Source organism: Prunus mume, linkage group LG1, assembly GCF_029339155.1.
Source record: "Prunus mume cultivar Tortuosa linkage group LG1, ASM2933915v1, whole genome shotgun sequence".
NCBI classification, from domain to species: domain Eukaryota; kingdom Viridiplantae; phylum Streptophyta; class Magnoliopsida; order Rosales; family Rosaceae; genus Prunus; species Prunus mume.
Window position 1 is genome coordinate 25,357,032 of NC_142698.1, and position 20,517 is coordinate 25,377,548.

The window sequence follows — 20,517 nt, forward strand, 5'->3', positions numbered from 1 at the left end:
GTTAACACAGAATTTATAATTTGGTGGAAATAATGAAATTAATAGAAACCCTGAAAACCCAAAATGTAAGTTATTTTAGGCAGCTAGCTAGGCGTGGGCTCATTATAACTGCACCTTGAAAAGATGTTTTGTTGGGATATTCTACTGGATATATATTACAAGCACAGCAAGCAAAGTAAAGTAAATTGTTTTCCAGGAAGAATCTGGTAGGGTATATCCGGTGTAAAGGAAAGAAATCAGTCTTCTACAAATACCATTTGAAGTTTTAAATTGAAAGAGCGGAAAAGCTTGTTAATCATGAAGCCGTCAAAGTTGGTTAATTAGGGAATCTTTCTTCACCCGGGGTCCATAATGACAGTGACACTACAGGTAACTCTGGGCCATTGATTTGAAGTGGAGGAGGATATTGGGCCCAAGCAGCTGCCATTGCAATATTGGATTTGCACAAGCTTTTAAGGCATTTTGAATACAAAAACGCAGGTCATGGATTCGGTCAGGTAACCATCTCCGTCGCCATGGTAACTATTTTACTTAAATTTCTTTCCTAAATAAAATGATTAAAAATTTATAATTCAATGCATGTAAAGTGTGATAACACATAGAAATTCTAAAGGCGAAGCCCGTGGGGCTAGCGGGGATCCGAAAAAATTGTCATCCCTAGATTTGGTAAGTTATATAGAGAGAGGTCACGACTTATGTTGCGGACAAATGGAGCACTTGTGTTTTCTTTGTTTTCGTAACTTGGATTATCTGTCTGAATTCTTTAGGGGGTTTGTGATGCAAACCATATATTGAAGACATCCTGTTCCTCCTTTCATTTGTGGGATTTAAATAGTTGGTTGGAAAAGGACGGTATGATGTATATCAAGAAGATGAAGAAAATGCTGAAGATTATCAAAATTATGCAACCATATTTACTGGTCAAGATGATATATACGGTACCGCACCTGAGATGAAAAGTAACCGCTTATGTATTAACCACCATATATAAATGGGAAACTAAAAATCCATATTTTGTACAAGAGACATTTTATATATAAAAATCCCAGCTCCGGCACCCGTGAAGTTATACATCAACTTGATGAAGAGAGAAGAAACATGTCCATGTTTAGAAGGGTGAAACCACTAACCAGTAAGTTTAGCATGACACCATATGGGAAGTCTTATTCAGAGCAGAGATGTTGCCCCATGCACATAGCTGCTTCTACCACACGTCGAAGGAGCTGGCAAGGCAAGGCATCACCCGAGTATCATAGCGTTAACCAAAGAGACTTACATAACCTTTCTTCTTCTTCTTTCCGTCTCTCCTTCATACACTAGGAGATATCAGTAACAAACAGGAAACCAAACCAAAATAGGATTATGGAATGGGGGTACAATGTACACATGCCAACAGCCAACAAACTGCTTCCACAAGCTAAGAGTTCCAATGAACTAGCAGCACAATCCAACAAGGTAACACAAAGGTAGGTATACCTCATTCTGCAGACAAATTACCATACTGCCATGGGTTGAATTCAATTAGTTTAACATCAACCTCATCAATAGAGTCAGAGCTATCGACTGCTGCTCGGTGTTCATTGTATTTATTGTTATATTGATAGACTTCCAAGTCACCCCAAGGTGTAGGTGTAACTTCCTCAGTCAAGTCAAACCATCGTGGTGTAAACTGATGATGCTTGGCCTCTCGTTCTCTCTTTTCGGCTCTCTGCCTCTCCTCCAATCTGAAAGAAAAAAAGGGTAATTAAAGGAACAATCATCTTTGTGAGGGGGCAAAGACTCAATGCAAGCATGAACTTAATGCCTTTGCGACAGATAAGAAACCTCAATCTGTACCTAAATCATCACAAGGACATCGTAACAGAAAAAAAACCAATTATTTAAATGTAAAAAAGATGCAAGTCTGTTAGAAATTTCCAACGAATTCAGCAATTTGGTTCCCTATTGAAAACAATACAAATTACTTGAGAGAGAGACAGATACCTGCTCTTTTCTGCACCTGATTTGGATAGATCACCTTTCTCAAGTGCATATCTATCAGGCCGCAAACGAGAGTCTGATGCCAACAACCTTTTAGGAGCGGTGTCAAAGCTATTTATTTTATGTGCAAAATATGTGTACTGAAATTTGTCATTTTTTGGAGCATCAGCAATATGCCAAACCTGCAGCACAGATTATCTTTCGTAAATGTAAGAAGCCAGACTGTTGAGTATCTTTTCCCAGCAAATATAATGGAAATCAATGTCATACAAGGTGTGATCCAGTTAAAACAATGTGCCAGAAACAGACAGACTAGCAAATAAACTATTCATCATCTTCTTGAAACTTTTGTTTCTGTGCCAAAGAAAGCAGCTGAATCCTGACAAATACTAGTGAAGAGTTCCACTAGGCAGGAATAAATAAGTTAAGGTAACAAGCCATTACCACACTCTGCTGCGACACTATTTGTCTTTAATTAATCACGCACTATAATGGGTTCATCAAAGAAAACTAATCCCATAAAAATTCTCTTAAATTAAAATCATATATGTGATTTAACTCCATGAAAGTAAATGCACATATTGTATATTAGACTTGACTGACTGTATAAAAAAAAGATATAATTGTCAAGCTCACAGATTCTACCCTTTTCACAGCACCAACTAGAAATATTAGAGCAACATTTCAATAACATACAAAATTACACAAGAAAGATTCTATGAGTAACCTCTTTTAATTCTGTTCCTGGAAGGGGTTCCCCTTCCATATCACATGGTTGATAACTCATTGACTCATTCCATTTCCCAGTCATCAATATCTGAGGTTCCTCAGCAGCATTGTAAACATATCCATCCACTTCATAGCGGCCAGCTCTGCAACCAAATACAGCTTTTAATTGGACACCAGTACGATGTGGCAAGTAGCATAAAAGAACACGTATAACTACTATGATGGTTGTATAAACTAATTCTGGAACTACCAAGAGAAGTTATTAAAGAGTAACAAATCTTTTCAAAACTCAGTTTATAGTACTGGAATAGTTCAATTACAGCAGGATCCAGTGAACCATTTAGAATGAAGCAGTCTTCTTGACTTCTCTTATTTATAGAGACACTTTAGCCATATATTAAGAAAGAAATATGGGGTCAGGAATCTATTTAGCATATACCCGATGAGATCAAACAGTCAAATGTAAAGAGTTCTAATCTCATTATACCACAGAATCCACCAGTAAAAACTAACAAGGCTCACAGTTGAGGAATTCATAGACGGGAGTAGATGTTTCATGGAATTGAAATAAGAAGAAAAGATACCCAAACCAGCCACATGGCTGAAAATATAGCACAGCTTTGTCCCCAGTCGTCAGATTGGTCATGATCATCTCCCCTGGTGAATCAACCCACGTCCGGCCGAATATTAAGTTGTTTACCTTTGTGGGAGGTGGCACTAAGTCTAAGACTACACCATCTCTTTTAAGAGTAACGCGTGTTCTGCGAACAAACCAATAGTACATAAACATAAATGTTCTTTCCAAAATCCCCATCTAAAATATGAACAAGAGAAAAAACACGATGATAAATAAAAAAAGCACTTGATATTAATAATATTTTAAAAAGTTAACCCCATACATCAACAAAAGTACAAACCAACAAAATTGAATCGAAAAAACAAATATACATAATAGTTCAAAGTAGCCATATAGAGATGCAACTCTTATAAAAATGAAGCGAAAGCAGGTCAAGCCCTCACAAAGGATTAGCTTCAGAATCCACTAAAAACCAAAAAAACTGGAGGGGTTAAAAAAAAATAATAATAATAAAAACCTTTCTACTCACACAAGCTAATGGCATCCAAAATAAATTTATATCGTCGGGCGAACATAAATACATACACAACTAAATTTATGATTATAGAAACAAGCAATCAGTGTATTACCTTCCAACAGGGTAAACATCAACAGAGTTGCCTAAAAATTTAGTTTTCAGCTTTGATGTCACATCATAAGCAAAATGCTCATTTTCAGCATGCCCAGCACTCATTGGTGGATGATGACTCACCTGGAATAATGATATATGATGAATCATTTCAGCTTACTTACGATTTTAAATGGAAGACAGAAGAACATGAAAGAAAACCTAATGAGGATGCAATTGAAAGACACTACAATATTACTAGATGTAATATAGCTTTAGGGTCAGTCATTTCTAGAGGCTTCCCCTAAAAGATCTTTTGCAAAGTTCTCAGAGAAAGGATGCTTTTGAAGAAGCTCCAAAATAAAGCTTATCCAAGAAGATGATACTTTTGCTTATTAAGTAGGACAAAAGGTTTAACGACCTCAAAATTGTGAGAAGCATTTTCTGTTGAAAAAAGTATGCATCCGTCTCCAGAAGCAGTGTCAAATGAACACCATGACAGGTAATCCCTCAAAAACTCTCAAAAGCTCATACTCAGGACGGTCATAGCCCTCAAAAGCTCACCTGCTCTGCAATAAATGTAACCCCTGAGTGATTAACCATTTCATAAGTTTCCCCAAGGATAGGATTGAATGGCTTCCATGTTCGCTGGTAGGCATAGTAGACGGATATAGCCCATGACGCTGCAATGATTAATATGAATTACATGATTCAAAAAATGATACTTGCAGTGCATCACAAGAAAACTTCAAAGGAAAGGCATACTCACTGGCAAACACCAACCGCAAATAAGGATCCTCACATTCGTCTGCGCGATCCAACAAGTTCGAATACTCCATTAACTGTCACAGACATTGCACAATTTATATAATAAAGTATATATACAATGTGCACAACAACAGTGCGCACAGATATTAAGTAGCACAAACCTCGGCCATTTTCTGCAGCATTGTCATGGGCTCAAAAATAAGTACAGGAAGAGTCACCATTGATGTTACATCTGAACCTATATACTTCTGCATCATCCTCCAGTAACTATCTCGTTCCTTAAACATAAAAATTGCAGAGAACTCAATATGTCAGGATGTATAAGCGATCCAGGTTAAGAATGACAAATAAATTTCACATTTGAAGTAGAAAATAAGAAGGTTAAGGGATGCAGTTTATGAGTTAATGTTAGGATGCTATCACAATGGCAAGACCACCTTAGATTCCAAGCACTGCACTTTAATTGCTGGAATTAAACATGAAAAATGTCATATTACAACATCTACACATATATTAATCAAGAAACAATAAGGACAACATGCCGTTCTGAACACATAGCCATCCCTCATATAAAAACACAGTTGAAACACTACACTAAATATAGACAATACTCTTACTCCTAATAGCCAACTTATCATCAAGCATATGATAACTAAGAGCAGCACATCCCTTGAAAGATCAAATGTACAAATGGAAAAAAACAGCACACCTCCTGCTTCCATCTTCCTCTATGAGCTTCCTCCTCTGCATCTTCTTTGCCTCCCTCTGGATTTATGACTTCCACCCCTTCATAACCAAGCAACCTAAAAGCAACAGGAGAGCCAGATTCTCAACTGACAGATCTCACTCCTTAATAACATATCATAAGGGCCAGGGCATAGTTTTCTCAATAACTGGTACACAAGAAAATGAATGTAGTGCAAGAAAAGTACACCAAAAGTGCCCTTGTATACGGAGTACAAGAACAGTGAACATGCAAGTTATACATAAATGAAACTAATGGCCTCAACTAGAGATTCAGCAGACATGAAAATCACCTCCCTAAAGAGAACCAATCTATTTGGGCTGTCTGAAAAATTCTTTATATTTTTTTAACAATTTTAAAAAATAAATAAAAGTAAGGGCGAGTTTACACCAATATCCATATTAAATTAAGAATTGCATTCCAAGTCATAGGCCTGCCTACAAATTACTGGACTACTATCCAAGGCACCATTGCTTAGATGCTAATAAGCATGTCTTTGTTCGAATGTTTATAGAAAAATAAAATATTGATGATAATCATATGGCAAGAACCTCTAATACTGAGTCCGGACAATCTGCACATTAATTTTCAATTTAAATGACTAAATGATTTATTCAAATGGAAAGCGGTAGGACCGCATTCATCTTCGATAAGTACACAAACACACACTTGTAAGTGTCCTAATTATAAACACCAACATAATCCGCCTCAACGGCTGATTAAAACACCAGCTCAAGTTAAGAATCCAACTTGCATCGTAATTCAGGAACTGATATAAAGGCCGCATTGTGTCTTACAACTAACCTAAAACCCTTCCAAACCCAAATTCAGCATCCTCATCCTAATAGGGAACTCTAAATTCAGCAATTCACTCACAATGTTGAGCAAAGGAAACCCAAATATCCAACAAATCATAGTCGTTTCAATGCAGTACATAAACGTGTAAGAAAACAGACACATTTCGAGGAGAAAGAGTCTGATAAGAATCCGATCACAAGCAAGAGCAAAATGTCACAGCTCAAGGCGAATTACGGAAGCCAAATCAAGAAGTGATTAAGAGTAGTACATCTACAGAGAAAGAGCACAATTAGGGTTCTCGATGACGCCAAGAGTTAACCTCCAGAGAAGAAGAAATGAAATGAAAGATTGAATTATGAGGAAGAGAGAAAAAGCTAACCCGCCAACAGATCGGTGCATGGCGTTGCTGAACACGGAGAGGCCAGAATTCATGGCTGCGAAGAAGCCGTTGCTCTGTTCCTTCTTTGGGCTACCCATTTCTCTCTCAGTCTCTGTGAAAGCTAAAAACCCTAGTTTGATAATTGCAAGATCAACACTACGAAAAACAGAGAAGCGTTTGCCACCAAATAAGAAGGAAATGAAGAAACTAGGAAGACAGAAGGAAAGAGAAAATACTTAGGTGAGGGGTAGGGATTGTAATTTCAGATATCAAAGAGGACATGACGTGGAATTCGTTGGCGGTTAGTTTCTTGCGCTGGCGCGTGTGTTCTTCTGCTTTAATGACGTCCTGGCACGCGTTCATTATTATTTGAAACGTTTTCTTTTTATATTGAAAAAAGGAAATTCAAGAAGATGGAAGAGTTTAATTATTTTTTACCACCAAAATTTTTAAATTATTTTTTATTGATGGAGAGGAGTATTCGAATTGATTCTAAGGGCATCTGCAATGGTAAGGATTAATGTAATTTTATTGTATGAAATTGAACTAAAATAGTAAAATTTCATTTGCAATGGTGTGATTTAGAGCATCCACAATGATGCTATCTATTTCTTAGCTAAAATTTAACTAAAAATAAAATAAATCTATTTTAGGAGCTCTCTAAAAAATTTAAACTCCAACTATACTAGCATTAAATAAAGGTTTGAAATACTTATTAAATAAATCATCATTAAATTACAGGGAGCCACTAGGAGTCATTTCTCTCTCCTCAGATTTAAGAACTCCTAGACAAATCCCTATTTTAGGAGGTGGATAGGGAGCATGGTTGGAGTTGCATTTTTACAATTCCTCCCTAAAATTTGTCTAAGGAAATGGTTTAGGAGAGCCAATTATGGATGCTCTTAGTTCATCGCAATAGTTGCAACTCCTTGCAATAAAGGTGTGCTATGTGATGAATCCTCTATTGCAATTACAATAGGCTAACTATGAGACCTACATGCCAATTCAAAATAGGAAAAAAAATACAAGCAATTGATGCATTATGCCACAAAAGCAATTAAAGATCTCTCTCTCTTTTTTTTTCTTTTTTTTTTAAAATAAAATAAAATAAATTTATAGAAATATAAAAGTACAAAGCCACATAAGAGCCAAAATGGATACGACATCTCCAATGACCAAACACAACAATATGTTAATTTGATATAGAGAGAATTAAGCCTAAACCAACAAATACTCAACCATTGATTCAACATCTTGGAGGACTCGTACTCAGACTAACAATACATCTTCACTGCGCAACGGTAGAAACGATAGATCTATATTGCAAACAAAATACAACAAACTCCTAAAAAGTTCTTGAGAATTAAAATAAAAAGTGTAGTAAACTCCTCAAGAGTAATAAGCTTAAAACAAGAAACAGGAATACCGCTCCACATCTTCTCCAGCAACGAAGAAATTCATAAAGCCATGCCGGTTAAGCCTCAACCTACACAAACCAGTAACTTTCATTATTATAACTCCAAACACTTAACTGGAGCCAAAATCATGTATATGTGGGCCAACAACAGCAACTAAATCATGATGACAATGGTGTTTCGCAATGTCTGCTTCCACATCACATACAAACCAAGCATTGCAACCTTTACTACCTCCACGGATGTCGACGTTGCTGCCTTTGTATGGATAGATAGCACCACTGGTAACTCTTATTACAGCCAAGCAAAAAACACGCAAACCAAAAAACCATAGCCATAAACAACAAAAACAAAACCAAGATCCACAGGAAAGGAAAGTGAAGGAAAGAGGAGAAGGAAAAAAAGGGATACATAAAAAGATAGGGGTTGAGAGGGAAGAGAGAGGAGGAAGAAAAAGGTGAGATGAGGGGTTAGGGAGGAGAGGCAGCTGCCACCCTTCCCCACCCTCCTTTGTGCGGTGCTTAAGGATGGGGGGCTAGGGTTTTTTGGTTTATGAGAGGAGTCTCAAAAAAAGAAAGAATGGATGGATGAATATTTCAATGGTATAATTTTTAATTTTATTTAAATTTTCCTTTTTTTTTTTTAGTATATAAAAAAAACATTTAAGTATATATAAATATTGTCACTAAAACAAAAATGATATGAAGCTATTCTCATGGCAAGCAAAATTGATTCACATTCAATGATGCCAAAAGTAGTTCAATTTATTGAACTATTAAACAACCATTGTGGATGCTCTTAGTAGCAATTCTCATGGAGCAAAAGATACATATGATCCAAAATTAATCTTATCTTTACTAACTTGGAATCAAAATGAGCACCTGATAAAAGATTACACGAACAATCACAAATATTGATAAAAATATTTCGGTGTGCAATTGTTTTTATTTTTATTTTTATTTTTTGTAAAGATTATATTCTAATGGGAATGATTTCCATTCCTAAGGAATCACTACCTTTTCCTAGTTGATATGAATCCCATAGCATGTTTATCATATTTCATTTATTCTCTATATCTAAACGCCATAACTAAGTTATGAAGAGAAATCAAACTTGGGTGGTGGGCACATTGCCATAACTAAGTGAACCAATCTATTCGATATTGTGTTGCTAGGGTGGGGTTTTTGGCATCAATGCTAGAGTGCATTTTGATTATTGTAATCCTTATTATTTCATGTGACATCAGTAAAATTTTCCCTTGATTTTATGAGAAAAATATATTTCAAAATACAAAAATGAAATTGGGCCGTCTAAGTCCGTTAAGTCCAAGCCCAGCAAAGGTCTTTTCTACTGCTTACAGTTGGGGAGAATCGCAGTCGTACTCGTATTGGTTGCGTTATGGTTTTGGTTTTTTGGAACAATTTGGACTCTGTGATCACGTGGGAAGCAAAAGAAGCAGCAGCAGTAATATATTTACAACACAATCAAATCTCAGACAAATCCAAATCGTCTCAGATCTACAGCGAAGCTCCTTCAGTTTTCTATAGAATAATTTACTGATATACTTTTCAAATTTAATTACTGTCAACCCTCTCTCTCTCTCTCTCTCTCTCTCTCTCTCTCCGCCCAATCCCAAAACCCTAACGAGCTCTGATCTTCACGCAAAAGCCACCTACCACATCACTCTGCAACTCCGGAAGCGCGCACACACTCAATTTAGTCAAGATGCGTCGATTGTTATTGTTTTGAATACAAATTTGTGATCCTTTAAAGCATGAAAGAAGGGAAATCAGTGAAATTGAACGGTCAACTGCAGCAGCAGCAGCTGCAGCAGCACCAGAACGGTCACTTGTCTCCGTTCAAATTCGCCAAGTTGTTGGATCCAGAAGCCTCATGGGACAAGGTACTTCACCTTCCCCTTATTTGATCACTGTGATTTGTTTGGTTGCCGAGAAAGTATAACAACAAATCTTGGGTTCCTTCCGATTGCTTGTTTCTTTGTTGGGTATATAATGTAGCAGTGGAAGTTGTAATGGGGTGTCGAGATTTTTGTAATTGAAAGGGAAATATTGAAGCAGAAACTGTTACGGTGACTTAGAAGCATCTGATTGGTTCATTAACTCTTTTTCTTCACTCATTTTATATTTTAGCTTAAGTTTTTTTATTGTCTTGTTAGTTGTTAGGTAGTAATTTGGATTTACTTTGTGTATGTGTGTAGGATCAATTGGGAGATGTCTTGCATTGGATTCGACAAGCAATGGCCCTTGTATGTGGGCTACTATGGGGTGCGATACCGTTGGTCGGAGGCATATGGTTCATCATGTAAGTTGATGGTTCGACACCTTCTTCATTGCTTGACATAGTTGCCATTTGCTTGAACCATCATCAGTTCATGTTTCTAATCACTAATCAGCTCATTTCACGAATCTTTGATGCAAATGCTATTACCTGGGTGTAAATTGTTATTGTATTTTTGTTGTCAAATTTCATAGGCTCAAAACCAGAGTTTTTATGTGGCATAGCCTATAAGTTTTCTGTTTGAAGTCTTAGACCCAAAGAATACCACCTCAAGTTTTCATTTAAATAGTGGAGGAATTCGTTTGGTGCATTTCTTATGTGATGAGTGTGTCAGAATCTGATTCTAGCTCAAAACAGAGATGAGGATTGGAATATTATATCCGGGCATGCACTTTAAGGAGCATCTTTAGAAGATATTTTAAAAGCTTGTCAAATAAGTTAACAGAAGAGTGTATTTAAATATAACTTGAAAAGAGAGTAGGCATAGTACTCAATCTCCTGTGGAAAGCAGGGCATTGTTGCAAGCCAATATTTGATAACCTAGAAACTTTAAGGTCTGTCTGTTTTAGAAAGTCAAAATAAAAGATGTGAATAAAAGAAGGAAAGCACCAAGCATTCCATCAGGAACTTTCCCCAATAGAATTATTATTGTTAAGATAATATTTAGAAATCAGTTTTGAATGGACTTTAAAACTCGTTTGGGGATGCCCAGTCTTTGAATTGTCAAAGATATCAGAAATTATGCTGAAACTTATATTCTTTAGGTGCTACTTTCAAACCATAAAACAATTCATTCAAGATTCCTGTTGAATCATAAGGGCGTATAGCTTCAGTTACTTATCATTCTCTGGAATCTTAATAGTCTATATAAACACTGGTGGATTCTATTTTTGTAAAGTTTCTTTCCATACATATTAAAAGTGGAACTGATTAACTATTGAATTCTTACCTGCTTTGGGGATGTCTGAAGAAGGCACATGATGTCACATAGCAGTTACAGCTGCTACTGTATTGAAATAAAGGCTAGGAGAGTTGCCTAATTAAACTAAGTTTTAAATTAAAAATCACATTGCTTGACATGGTCTAGACCCTACCGAGTTCAACTGCAAAGATGGATCATTCCTTGAATTGCTTCTGTAATATTGTAGTTCTCTAAGAGAAACGGATGCCTATACTTTAAAGGGAGTCGGTGCAGACAGTTTTCAATTTACTGTTACCAACTTGATGGCTTTTTGCAGTCATGTTATCATACTATTTAGATTAATGTGGCAACTAGCGGCTGAGTTTCAGGCCAAGAGAAAAGAACTTATGCCTGAGTTGGATGTCTTTGCTTCCTACCTACTGTTTTTAGAAGTATTATTTGATGGTTTTGTATTTTCATTAGCTATTGCTTCCAATGTCTTATAGCATTACTGTAAAATATTTTGTTCATCTCTAGTGGTGTGGACATTTTTTCACAGTTTTCTGGTCATATCTACCGGAATTATATATGGCTATTACGCAATGATACTAAATGTTGATGAAGAAGACTTTGGTGGCCATGGAGCTCTCCTCCAAGAGGGGCTTTTCGCTTCTATAACTCTTTTTCTGGTAATTTGACATCTTTTTATTGCCCTCTTTTCCCCTTGAGAAATCACCTTTTCATATAAATCAAGATTTATGGGGTTTCTTTTGGTCTTTGACCTTATACTCATTTCCTCTCTTTCTGTTTTGTAGCTTGCCTGGATTCTAGTATACAGCTTGGGACACTTCTGATTGGATATTTATTCAATTCCGCTATCGTTTCTATCCCCAGTGGTGTTCAGCAATAGGACTTCGTTGCATGAAGAGTGATAACCTTGGATACGATTAAAGTTTCCTTAGAAGTTTGCTCGTTTCTTTATGGTTGATCTTATGAATATGAGCATGAACATTCTGGCATCTTATTATGGTGAATAGATGTTTCAGTCAGTGTTCCTTCATAAACATCCACGCAATGTAGCAATGTATGGCCTGCAAAACTGATGATAATCAAAATTGTTTTTGGTAGCCTCTAATAAAATTACCTGCAAGCCTTATTCTTGTAGACTAAGCGCACAATAATTATTGGCTGTCAAGCAAGATATTCTGTTTCCGCAATGGATAATTTAGGGTCCCAGGTGAATTTTTGAGTGTGACACCACATGAATGGAATGTATTACCAATTAATACCCTTAGTTTTAAAGGTTTACAGGATTTTTGAGCTTCCATTAACTGCAGCAAGTTGTGATGTAATAGTGCAAATGGAATGTATTTCGCTTTGAGAATCGGATCAGTCATTTTCTGAATTGCTTCACAAATAGTACGTACGTGTAACACCATTTTGAAATTTGAAAGGCAGGCATGCATATTTGGGTGTGAAATTTTGGGTCTTTCTTTTGAACATAGAGACTCGTACATGACCTTGTGCCCCAACTACAACCCTAATTGGATGTCGGGTAATGTTCTCTTATCAAATTATCTATCATGTCATAATGTTATTTCAGACTACACATCCAAATAAGATTTTAGCTAATCAATAATTCAGATAATTTGACAACACAATATTTGAGATTGTGCTCAAATAAACATTTCCATAATATAGAACTCTATACTTAACTGTCCAATGAAGAATCACAATAACTCGTAAGAAATACATTTCCTCGACATAGAGAGACAACCTATAGAAATGATCCTATTGAGGTAAGATTGAGCTAGTTTTATTACAATAAAATTTGGAAAAAGGAGGACAGGAAAGAATTGTCCTACTGTACATAAGCTTTGAAATGCATTTGTATTGGGATTTGGGAGACATATTATAGCCGTCTTTGCAATCTGCTTCTGCCTCGTGAAACCAGATAGATACTGCCATATACCCATCTTTACCTAGTGGTGAAATGGATTTCTGCACAAAAATTACTCCAACGTGAGGGAAAATACGTACTTTAAAAGATTATATTCTATCAAATAGCAACGGAACATGTAACTTTTGATCCTCCTATATTCATTCAGTAATCAGAGAGCCTATAATCATTTCATAAAGTTAAGAAAGAGGAAATGTGAACAGAGCAATGGTTTGACTTGAGCAGTTTTAACACCATAACAAGGGGAAGGTGACAATTTGCAAAAAAATAGAAAGTGAGGCCATTTACAACAATAGCTCACAACACGTAAGATACGTGAATGTGATAAGAGCAATGCTATATATACCACATTGCTTACATAAGTGGGAAACGTGTCGATCATATTTCACTACAAAGGGTAGTTTCCAATCCAGTTCAACTACCTCTTACAGAACCCATTTCGTAATAAGGTTCTGGATGAGTAAATCACTGGTACTTCCTTTGGCATTGTAATATTTGCTTCTAGATCTTTATAAAATAAGAACAAATTTAAACACTGGGATTTTATGGTGTGTGTGTGTGAGAGAGAGAGAGAGAGAGAGAGAGAGAGAAGAAACTAAGTTACCTCAAACTTGGTACGGAACTCTAACAAGCATTCGCATACATGACAATTTGCTCTATGTGGGGAGTTATTAGACTGACTGGATTTCACAAATGCAAACACCTGCAGAGAGATGCTATCGAAATTCGTAAAAATGGATAAATCACAAATTAGAATTAAAAAAACAGCTATTAGAATTCTCAGGCTGATAAAATCTGTCATGATCAACTGACCTCCTCCCCACAATTTGGGCATGCCCCTTTTAGTGCCACCAAGTCATTCCTCCACAAGCCTTCAAGTACTTTAACTGTGAGAAAGACCACTTATAAAAACGCTGACATTTGAATAAATCATAATAACAACACAGAAAAATTACACATTTTCCTAATGATGATTTTCAATTTCCTAGACTTAACATAGAGAGCTTACAAGAATTTGAGATTATATCCAATATTCCATTTGGAAGAAAAGAAAAGAAAAAATATCCCAAAACGATAGAAAATCTTAAAATACTTTAGAGGAGAGTGGATGCAGTTTAACTTACCAGAAGCTGATGCAATTGGATAACCGATGACAGAACCCAATGCCATGAAGAGAATGGCATTTAGCATGGAAAAAGCAAACGTTTGGTTTATATAAGAAAATCCTGGGTTAAAAGCCTCTTGATAAGCTAGGCCGACAGTGTAAACCACGGGCACAAGACACGCTGAACTGCCAAAAGCAAGAAAGAGGATCCATATGCTTGCTAATGCAAAAACCTGTGATAAATCTTCCTGCCCTACATCCATGTCACTCAATATTCAGGCAGAGAAAGAAAGAAGGAAACCAGTTTTCCTATTTAATAAATAACATAGTATAATAGATGGTAGCATTAAAGACTGCATTTTGGTTTACAAACTAATGTGGCAGTCAATGATTGAGTTGCCTGTCCTATGAACACAGAACACAATGGCGATGCTAGCAATAGTCGTCCATGCATCAATGGACAGTTGTCAACCATTGATGTATTCGGGTTCCACAGTGGGTCTCATGGACATACATCAATGCTGACAGTCGTCCAAACACGTGAGTGACTCAAAAAAAACGTTCAACTAAAATTCATAGAACTTATTAAAGAAATAGCACTACTGAAGATGGTGAAATACGAACACCCTGAATCCCATAACATATCACTAGCTAACAGATTTTATGCTTATTTAACCAAATGAGTGAGAAACCCAATTACTCAAGCATCAATTAGAGCACAGTTTCACCTCCATTTCCTCTATATTTTCTGGTTTCTAAGCAATAAGCCTGAATTTTGATATGGGTCTCACTGACAATCAGCACTGAAAAGGTCAATAAAAATCAATTACCTCAGCATCGGCATAAGTTGACTGTCGCCTCAGACTGCAACGAGGGTATTTCACAACGCATTTCGATCCATACCATCTTAGCTTCAGCTGTTTTCCAATCAGTGTAAGATTTGCATACAAATTCCGGAAATGAAAACATGGTTTAAAGATTTTGCTATGAACTTATAAGTGCAACATACCTCTACTTTATCAAACATATCATCAACTATCAAAGGATCACCACTGTAATACGCATCACGTGCCTGCCACATGTACCAACCCAATTTGACATTTTTCATTCAAAAAGAAATGATCTTTATTTTTACTGAAGAACAAAGAGGAGACAGAGAGGGCTTACTTGACGGTAGAGGGCTTCAAGGGTTTCTTTGCTGGCGGTTTCAATTGGGCCGACGTAGATACAGTATGGGCCCTCGGCGAGCTCATCGCGAGTCGTTGGAGAGTTACTGCTCGAAGAGATTCGAACGGAAAATGGAGCTCCGTTTCTAGGGTTTCTGGAAAGTTCGGGTACTGTGGACCCGATTATGTGCGGAGTGAAGGAAGAGCTCGCGGCCGCCATGAAACTCAAGTGCGAAGGGTAAAGCTCAAGTAAGCGGTTAGGAGACACCAAAGAGAGAGTGTGTGTTTCGTCCACGGAAATGGTTTTGGCGCGTAAATATCTGTTTGGTTGATTGGTTGTGGTTGAAGGTCAGACGGAGGAAGACAATAACCCGATTACCTATCTTCCTCAGAATATCAGGAGACATGCGACGTCGTTTTCACACAAGAAAATAACAAATTAAAATTTTAAAATGTAAAATTGTTTGCGTCAGAATGAGGAAGAGAACATGATTACCTCTCTCTTCCTCAGAATATCAGGAGACATCCGACGTCGTTTTCACACAAGAAAATAACAAATTAAAATTTTAAAATGTAAAATAGTTTGCGTCTGCCGGGAGTCGAACCCGGGTCTATTGCTTGGAAGGCAATTATCCTAACCGTTGGACTACAAACGCTGTCTTGTGAGTGTCATTTCAGAAATAATATATTAACAATGTGTATTGTTACACCTTATATAAAGAATCTTATGTACTCTGAATTTGGCTGTTGAGAAAGAACTTAATGATATTGTTATTGAGATGGACTCTGATACTGCTGTGCTTCTTTTCCAGAGTAAGGTTTTGAATGTTTGTCATCTTAATGCTGGGTTGGTCAGCAGCTGTAAAAGACTTATGAGCCTGTTTCGAAGGATCAACCTTCAACATATCTATAGAGAGAGGAATGATGTAGCTGATGGGTTAGCCACTTGGAGTCACAATATGGACCTAGGCTGTTACTATTTTGAGGAGAGTCCTGCCTGGCTTGGTTGTTTATTACTTAATGATTCTCTGGGAGTTGTTAAGGCTCGTCTGATTAGTAGTAGTTAGTTGTTGTGTTGGTGTTTGGGGTTTTTCCCCCCTTTTCTTCATAAAAAAACAACAGAATCTTACGTACTTAGGGGTGGGGGGAGATATTTTTTTGTGTCTACAGCACTCATCTTGTGAATCTTACCTTAAACCGAGAATATAATTTATGTCCACTACACTCACGTGATGAGTGTTATAGATACAAGAGGTAATACTCTTGATGACACAACAGATTCTCTCATTATCTGTAGTGTGTTTTGGTATATTCTATAATAGTCAAGATAATAGTTTGGATGAAATGGTCATCAATGACCATGAAAATCCATTAGATCAAATCATGGATCTGAATATCATGTATGGTCACAGGTAATCATGTGATCAATGATAATTAGGATCCTTCCCTTACAAGGACTTCGCAAAATGATTCCATCAATGAAGGGTAAACAATAATGAGAATTTCAAAGTTGAAGCCCACACCAATAATTTTGTGAGAGAGAAGAAATGCCCCTACAAAAGAAAGGAACAGAAAAAGTCTGTTTGCATAGAACAACAAACTAGTTTACCTTTTTACTTTTTCTTTGTCTACAACTACAAATTAATCCTGCATCTTTTTTCTGCTGTCTAAAGCATTTACATTTTACCCCTTTCAAAGAAAAGATCCCATTCATGTTCCTCCACTGTCCCAAACAGATTGTATTTCCAGCTCACTTTTTCTGCATAATCAAAACTTGTGTTCTTCCCCTCTCTCATGTCCCTCCTGATTGTGTCTACTCTTTCAAGAACCCCATTAACTACAATATCAAATGCATCCTGAAGAGTCTCTAATCTAGAACTTGGGTCTGCATATATCACTTTCGGTATCAGTTTTATAACGCCTTCTCTCATTTCCACAACTTTTTGTCTTGGAATTCTTTGCAGGATGCTCTCAATGCTGACTCTCCCATTCTTTATGTCAAATGCCGGTATAAACACTGAGTATTTGGTGTAGTCTCTTGGTAAATGCCACAGATATTGGACGTAGGCTGAACCGGGATGAAAGAACACCGGAATACAACCAGCCAGAATTGAATCGAAAATTGATCTCCTAGTTAAAGAATCACCAGGAGGCTGTAAGCAGAACACAGAACCTTGAAACATTTTCATCACAAACACCGGCTTGTGGCACTTGTCTGGACCAGAAGTGCATTCTAGCAACTTGCATTTCCTCCTTGCAGCCCTACACTGGTCAATGATTTCGTTTCGGATTGAGCTTTGAAGATTAGGCCTGGGGCCACCAGCAAATGAGAACAGTATGCGCCTTCTCTGCCTCCTCATTCTGTTCTGCCATTGAAACACCTCATTGTCCTTTGAAGGGTGAAAATATGTTGGATATGGTATGGCAAAGTCATTACTATTCCAAGGGCTTGATTCAATTGTCAACATGGTCATGTTCTTTGATTCCGGTAAGAGCATGAGCTTGTTACCCCACTCCGAATCAGTGTCGGTCCATCTCCTAAAATCCCAAGTAATTCTTCCTGCCACCATAAAATGATCTCTACCCCACATTTTGTTCCACTCTGGTTTTTCTCTCAGCCACTTGACAATTTCAAGTGAACCAGAATCTCTCATAGACATGTTGGAACCCCAGAGGTACCGCGCCACGTCTAGGCCGGCATAGTAAGGTACAAAGATTGCCGAAGCTTGGGATGAGTCTTTTGTCAAACAGTTGTATTGCTTCATTCTGTTGTGGAATATGACCTCTAACAAGAACTGGTTTGTAGAAAACCAACCAGTATTTGAGTAGACTCTCTCGAAATTCGGAAGATGGGGGCCAAGACCAGAGTTTGATGCAAAATCACACATATTAGTCCAATTGCTAAGTGAACCACATTTCTGCAGCAAGTCCTTGTAAAATTTGCTAGGGATGTCATGAACATAAATGTATTTACCTAAGCATGAATCAGAGTTAGATTTAATCCTTTGATCTATATATTTCTCTGGATCAACAGCCTCAACCAAATTCTTATCAGATTGAGCTTCATTCTCAATAAGATCACGTGCCTGATCATTATGGTCATGAGGCTCTAATTCCTTCTTAGAAACCGAATGCTGCCCGAAATTTTCAATGCCATGTTCTTGAATACCGAAAACATCTTTGGTTCTCAAATTAAAATCCCCACTTTGGTCATTGAAAACAACATTAATATGATGGCCTTCATCTCTCAATTTGGTGCTACTACTTTCAGTAATTTCTTTAGGCAAAGAAACAGAATCAACAGAACCAGAATATTTGGCGACATTGACAGCAATGTCAGGGTTGTGATTGCCTAACAGGGCAATCAGGTTCTTCCCCACCATGAATTGTGAGTGATATACGCAAAGCAATAAAAACCACAATAAAAATGAGGCACATACAAACCAGGATTGGTTGCGGCATGCTGCAATCGTCATGAAAGGCCTTCCCATATCGTCACGAAAGGCCCTCATTCGCAACCTTCTTCGATTAATTGTCGTAATTGTCTCCTTGTGTTAAATCTTGGATCAATGAGAATTAGAAAAGCTCAATGCAACACGTGACAGAGCAAATAAATGGAACCAACCCATGTTGCTTTGAAGAAAACCCAAGAGAAAAATCAGAACATTTAATCTTGCTTGTGATTGAAGAAGATGAACATGTTTATTATGGAATCAGAGGCACGAAATTAAAATACATGGGATTGGAAAAGGTATTGCATGGGTTGCTGGAGAAGCAATTAGTCTCAGGATTTCTTTGGAAAATGGATCGAAAGAGAGAGAGGAAGAAAGAACGAGATCAAATGGAGGAAGTTGTTAAGGGTTCGTTTGTTATCTTACTCGGATCCAATTTTATAAACTCAAATAGAGCCTAAGCAATTCAAAAGCAACTTTGTAACATTCTAAATATTACCTTTTTTTTGGGTCGAATTCTAAATATTACCTTGCTATGCTATGCTATGTATCTGTTTGGAGAATCACAATCAGTTTCAGTAGCAAGAGCTTAAATTACTGGCCGTTGGATCAGAACCTTGGGTTGGTAGGAACATCAATCTAGAATCTACAATGCATACATTAATTTTTTTTATTTGATCAATACTTTGTATTTTTACTTTCTATCGGATCAGGATTGGCTGAAATCGAAATTTTCTATCCCAACTTCCTCAGGTACTTGATATGGAATTCGAATTGGAAGTTGAAAGAGTGGTGTTTTGGTGAAGTGAGGTATTCTCCTTCGTAGGATCATTAAAGTAACATCAATTACGTATATATACATATATCTCTCCGGCTATATACATCTTCATAAGACCTATACATAGGTCTTGAACAAAAGAATTGCCATTTGCTTTCTATACATTTTGTTTTACAATGAAAATTAGACTAATATTCCGTCCAAAACTTGATGATGTTATCTAAATTTATTCAACTTACCATAAAATTGACAATGTAAAGAAATTGACTGGAACCAGTTTATGCCATGAAGATTAATCCAAATTCATCCAACCACCATGTTTAATATTGGCTAGCAGTTCTGTTTTGTTCTTAAGCCTGCAGATATATTTAATTTCAAGTGTCAAGGATATATGCATGTCTTAATCTCCAGGCAAAAACAAACAACAAAATGATAGGCTATTAGGCTAGCTCAAGCCTTGGGAATTTGCTAAGTAATGGCGTGATGGGAAGGTTTTGCACATTATGGTAACCTTTTCCATTATTCATTCTCATTAATTATTTTAATTATATTTTATTTAAATGGATACCATTTTTTTCTTAGTTTAAATTATTTATAAATAATCCATAAAATCGACAAATATTAGCACAGGACAATACACACAATTACAATACACGCAATACTTTGCAGCACACGACAATACACACAATTACAAAACTGGCGGTGTAAATTAACAAACAAAGAAAATCAAAGAACAAAGAAAAAAGGTAAAAGTTTGGCAAAAAAAAAAAAAAAAACCAGAAAAGAGAAAAGGTAAAAAGCAAGAAGCAAACACCTGGTGCAAATGTCACGTCAGTGATAATTGAAAGCGGCAACAAAA

At 36.8% G+C, this 20,517-nt stretch overlaps 4 protein-coding genes and 1 non-coding gene across 6 annotated transcripts; 1 reads left to right on the forward strand and 4 right to left on the reverse strand.

Annotated features, from left to right (window-relative positions):
* Positions 1-953: 953 nt before the first annotated feature.
* On the reverse strand, positions 954-6,787 carry ORP3C (OSBP(oxysterol binding protein)-related protein 3C). Of its 2 annotated transcripts, XM_089054327.1 has the most exons (11): positions 6,584-6,741; positions 6,363-6,474; positions 5,371-5,464; positions 4,823-4,939; positions 4,663-4,735; positions 4,458-4,576; positions 3,916-4,037; positions 3,294-3,470; positions 2,708-2,852; positions 1,984-2,162; positions 954-1,724 (listed from the first exon to the last, which is right to left on the reverse strand). In XM_089054327.1, the coding sequence occupies exons 4-11, from the start codon at positions 4,916-4,918 to the stop codon at positions 1,478-1,480; spliced, it is 1,158 nt and encodes a 385-aa protein (XP_088910453.1). In that variant the 5' UTR covers positions 4,919-4,939; positions 5,371-5,464; positions 6,363-6,474; positions 6,584-6,741; the 3' UTR covers positions 954-1,477. The 2 variants fall into 2 exon arrangements, with proteins under 2 accessions (XP_088910453.1, XP_008222435.2); XM_008224213.2 differs by lacking the exon at positions 6,363-6,474 and having other exon boundaries at positions 6,584-6,787.
* Positions 6,788-9,506: 2,719 nt separating this feature from the next.
* LOC103322315 (Rab5-interacting family protein) lies at positions 9,507-12,361 on the forward strand. The gene is made up of 4 exons (XM_008224221.3): positions 9,507-9,901; positions 10,217-10,320; positions 11,757-11,886; positions 12,013-12,361. Exons 1-4 carry the CDS (start codon positions 9,773-9,775, stop codon positions 12,049-12,051), a joined length of 402 nt encoding a protein of 133 aa, XP_008222443.2. The 5' UTR covers positions 9,507-9,772; the 3' UTR covers positions 12,052-12,361.
* A 506-nt stretch (positions 12,362-12,867) lies between these two features.
* On the reverse strand, positions 12,868-15,777 carry LOC103322324 (PGR5-like A protein). The gene is given in 8 exon segments (XM_008224232.3): positions 12,868-13,177; positions 13,180-13,198; positions 13,762-13,860; positions 13,971-14,044; positions 14,282-14,510; positions 15,093-15,179; positions 15,272-15,334; positions 15,430-15,777. Coding segments are annotated over 8 exon segments (858 nt in total). The 5' UTR covers positions 15,649-15,777; the 3' UTR covers positions 12,868-13,109.
* A 235-nt stretch (positions 15,778-16,012) lies between these two features.
* Positions 16,013-16,084, reverse strand: TRNAG-UCC (transfer RNA glycine (anticodon UCC)). Its single transcript has one exon. It is a non-coding gene; the product is annotated as a tRNA-Gly (tRNA).
* A 909-nt stretch (positions 16,085-16,993) lies between these two features.
* On the reverse strand, positions 16,994-19,346 carry LOC103323617 (xyloglucan galactosyltransferase KATAMARI1 homolog). The gene has a single exon (XM_008225623.3). It carries the CDS (start codon positions 18,938-18,940, stop codon positions 17,105-17,107), a length of 1,836 nt encoding a protein of 611 aa, XP_008223845.3. The 5' UTR covers positions 18,941-19,346; the 3' UTR covers positions 16,994-17,104.
* Between the last annotated feature and the right edge of the window lie 1,171 nt (positions 19,347-20,517).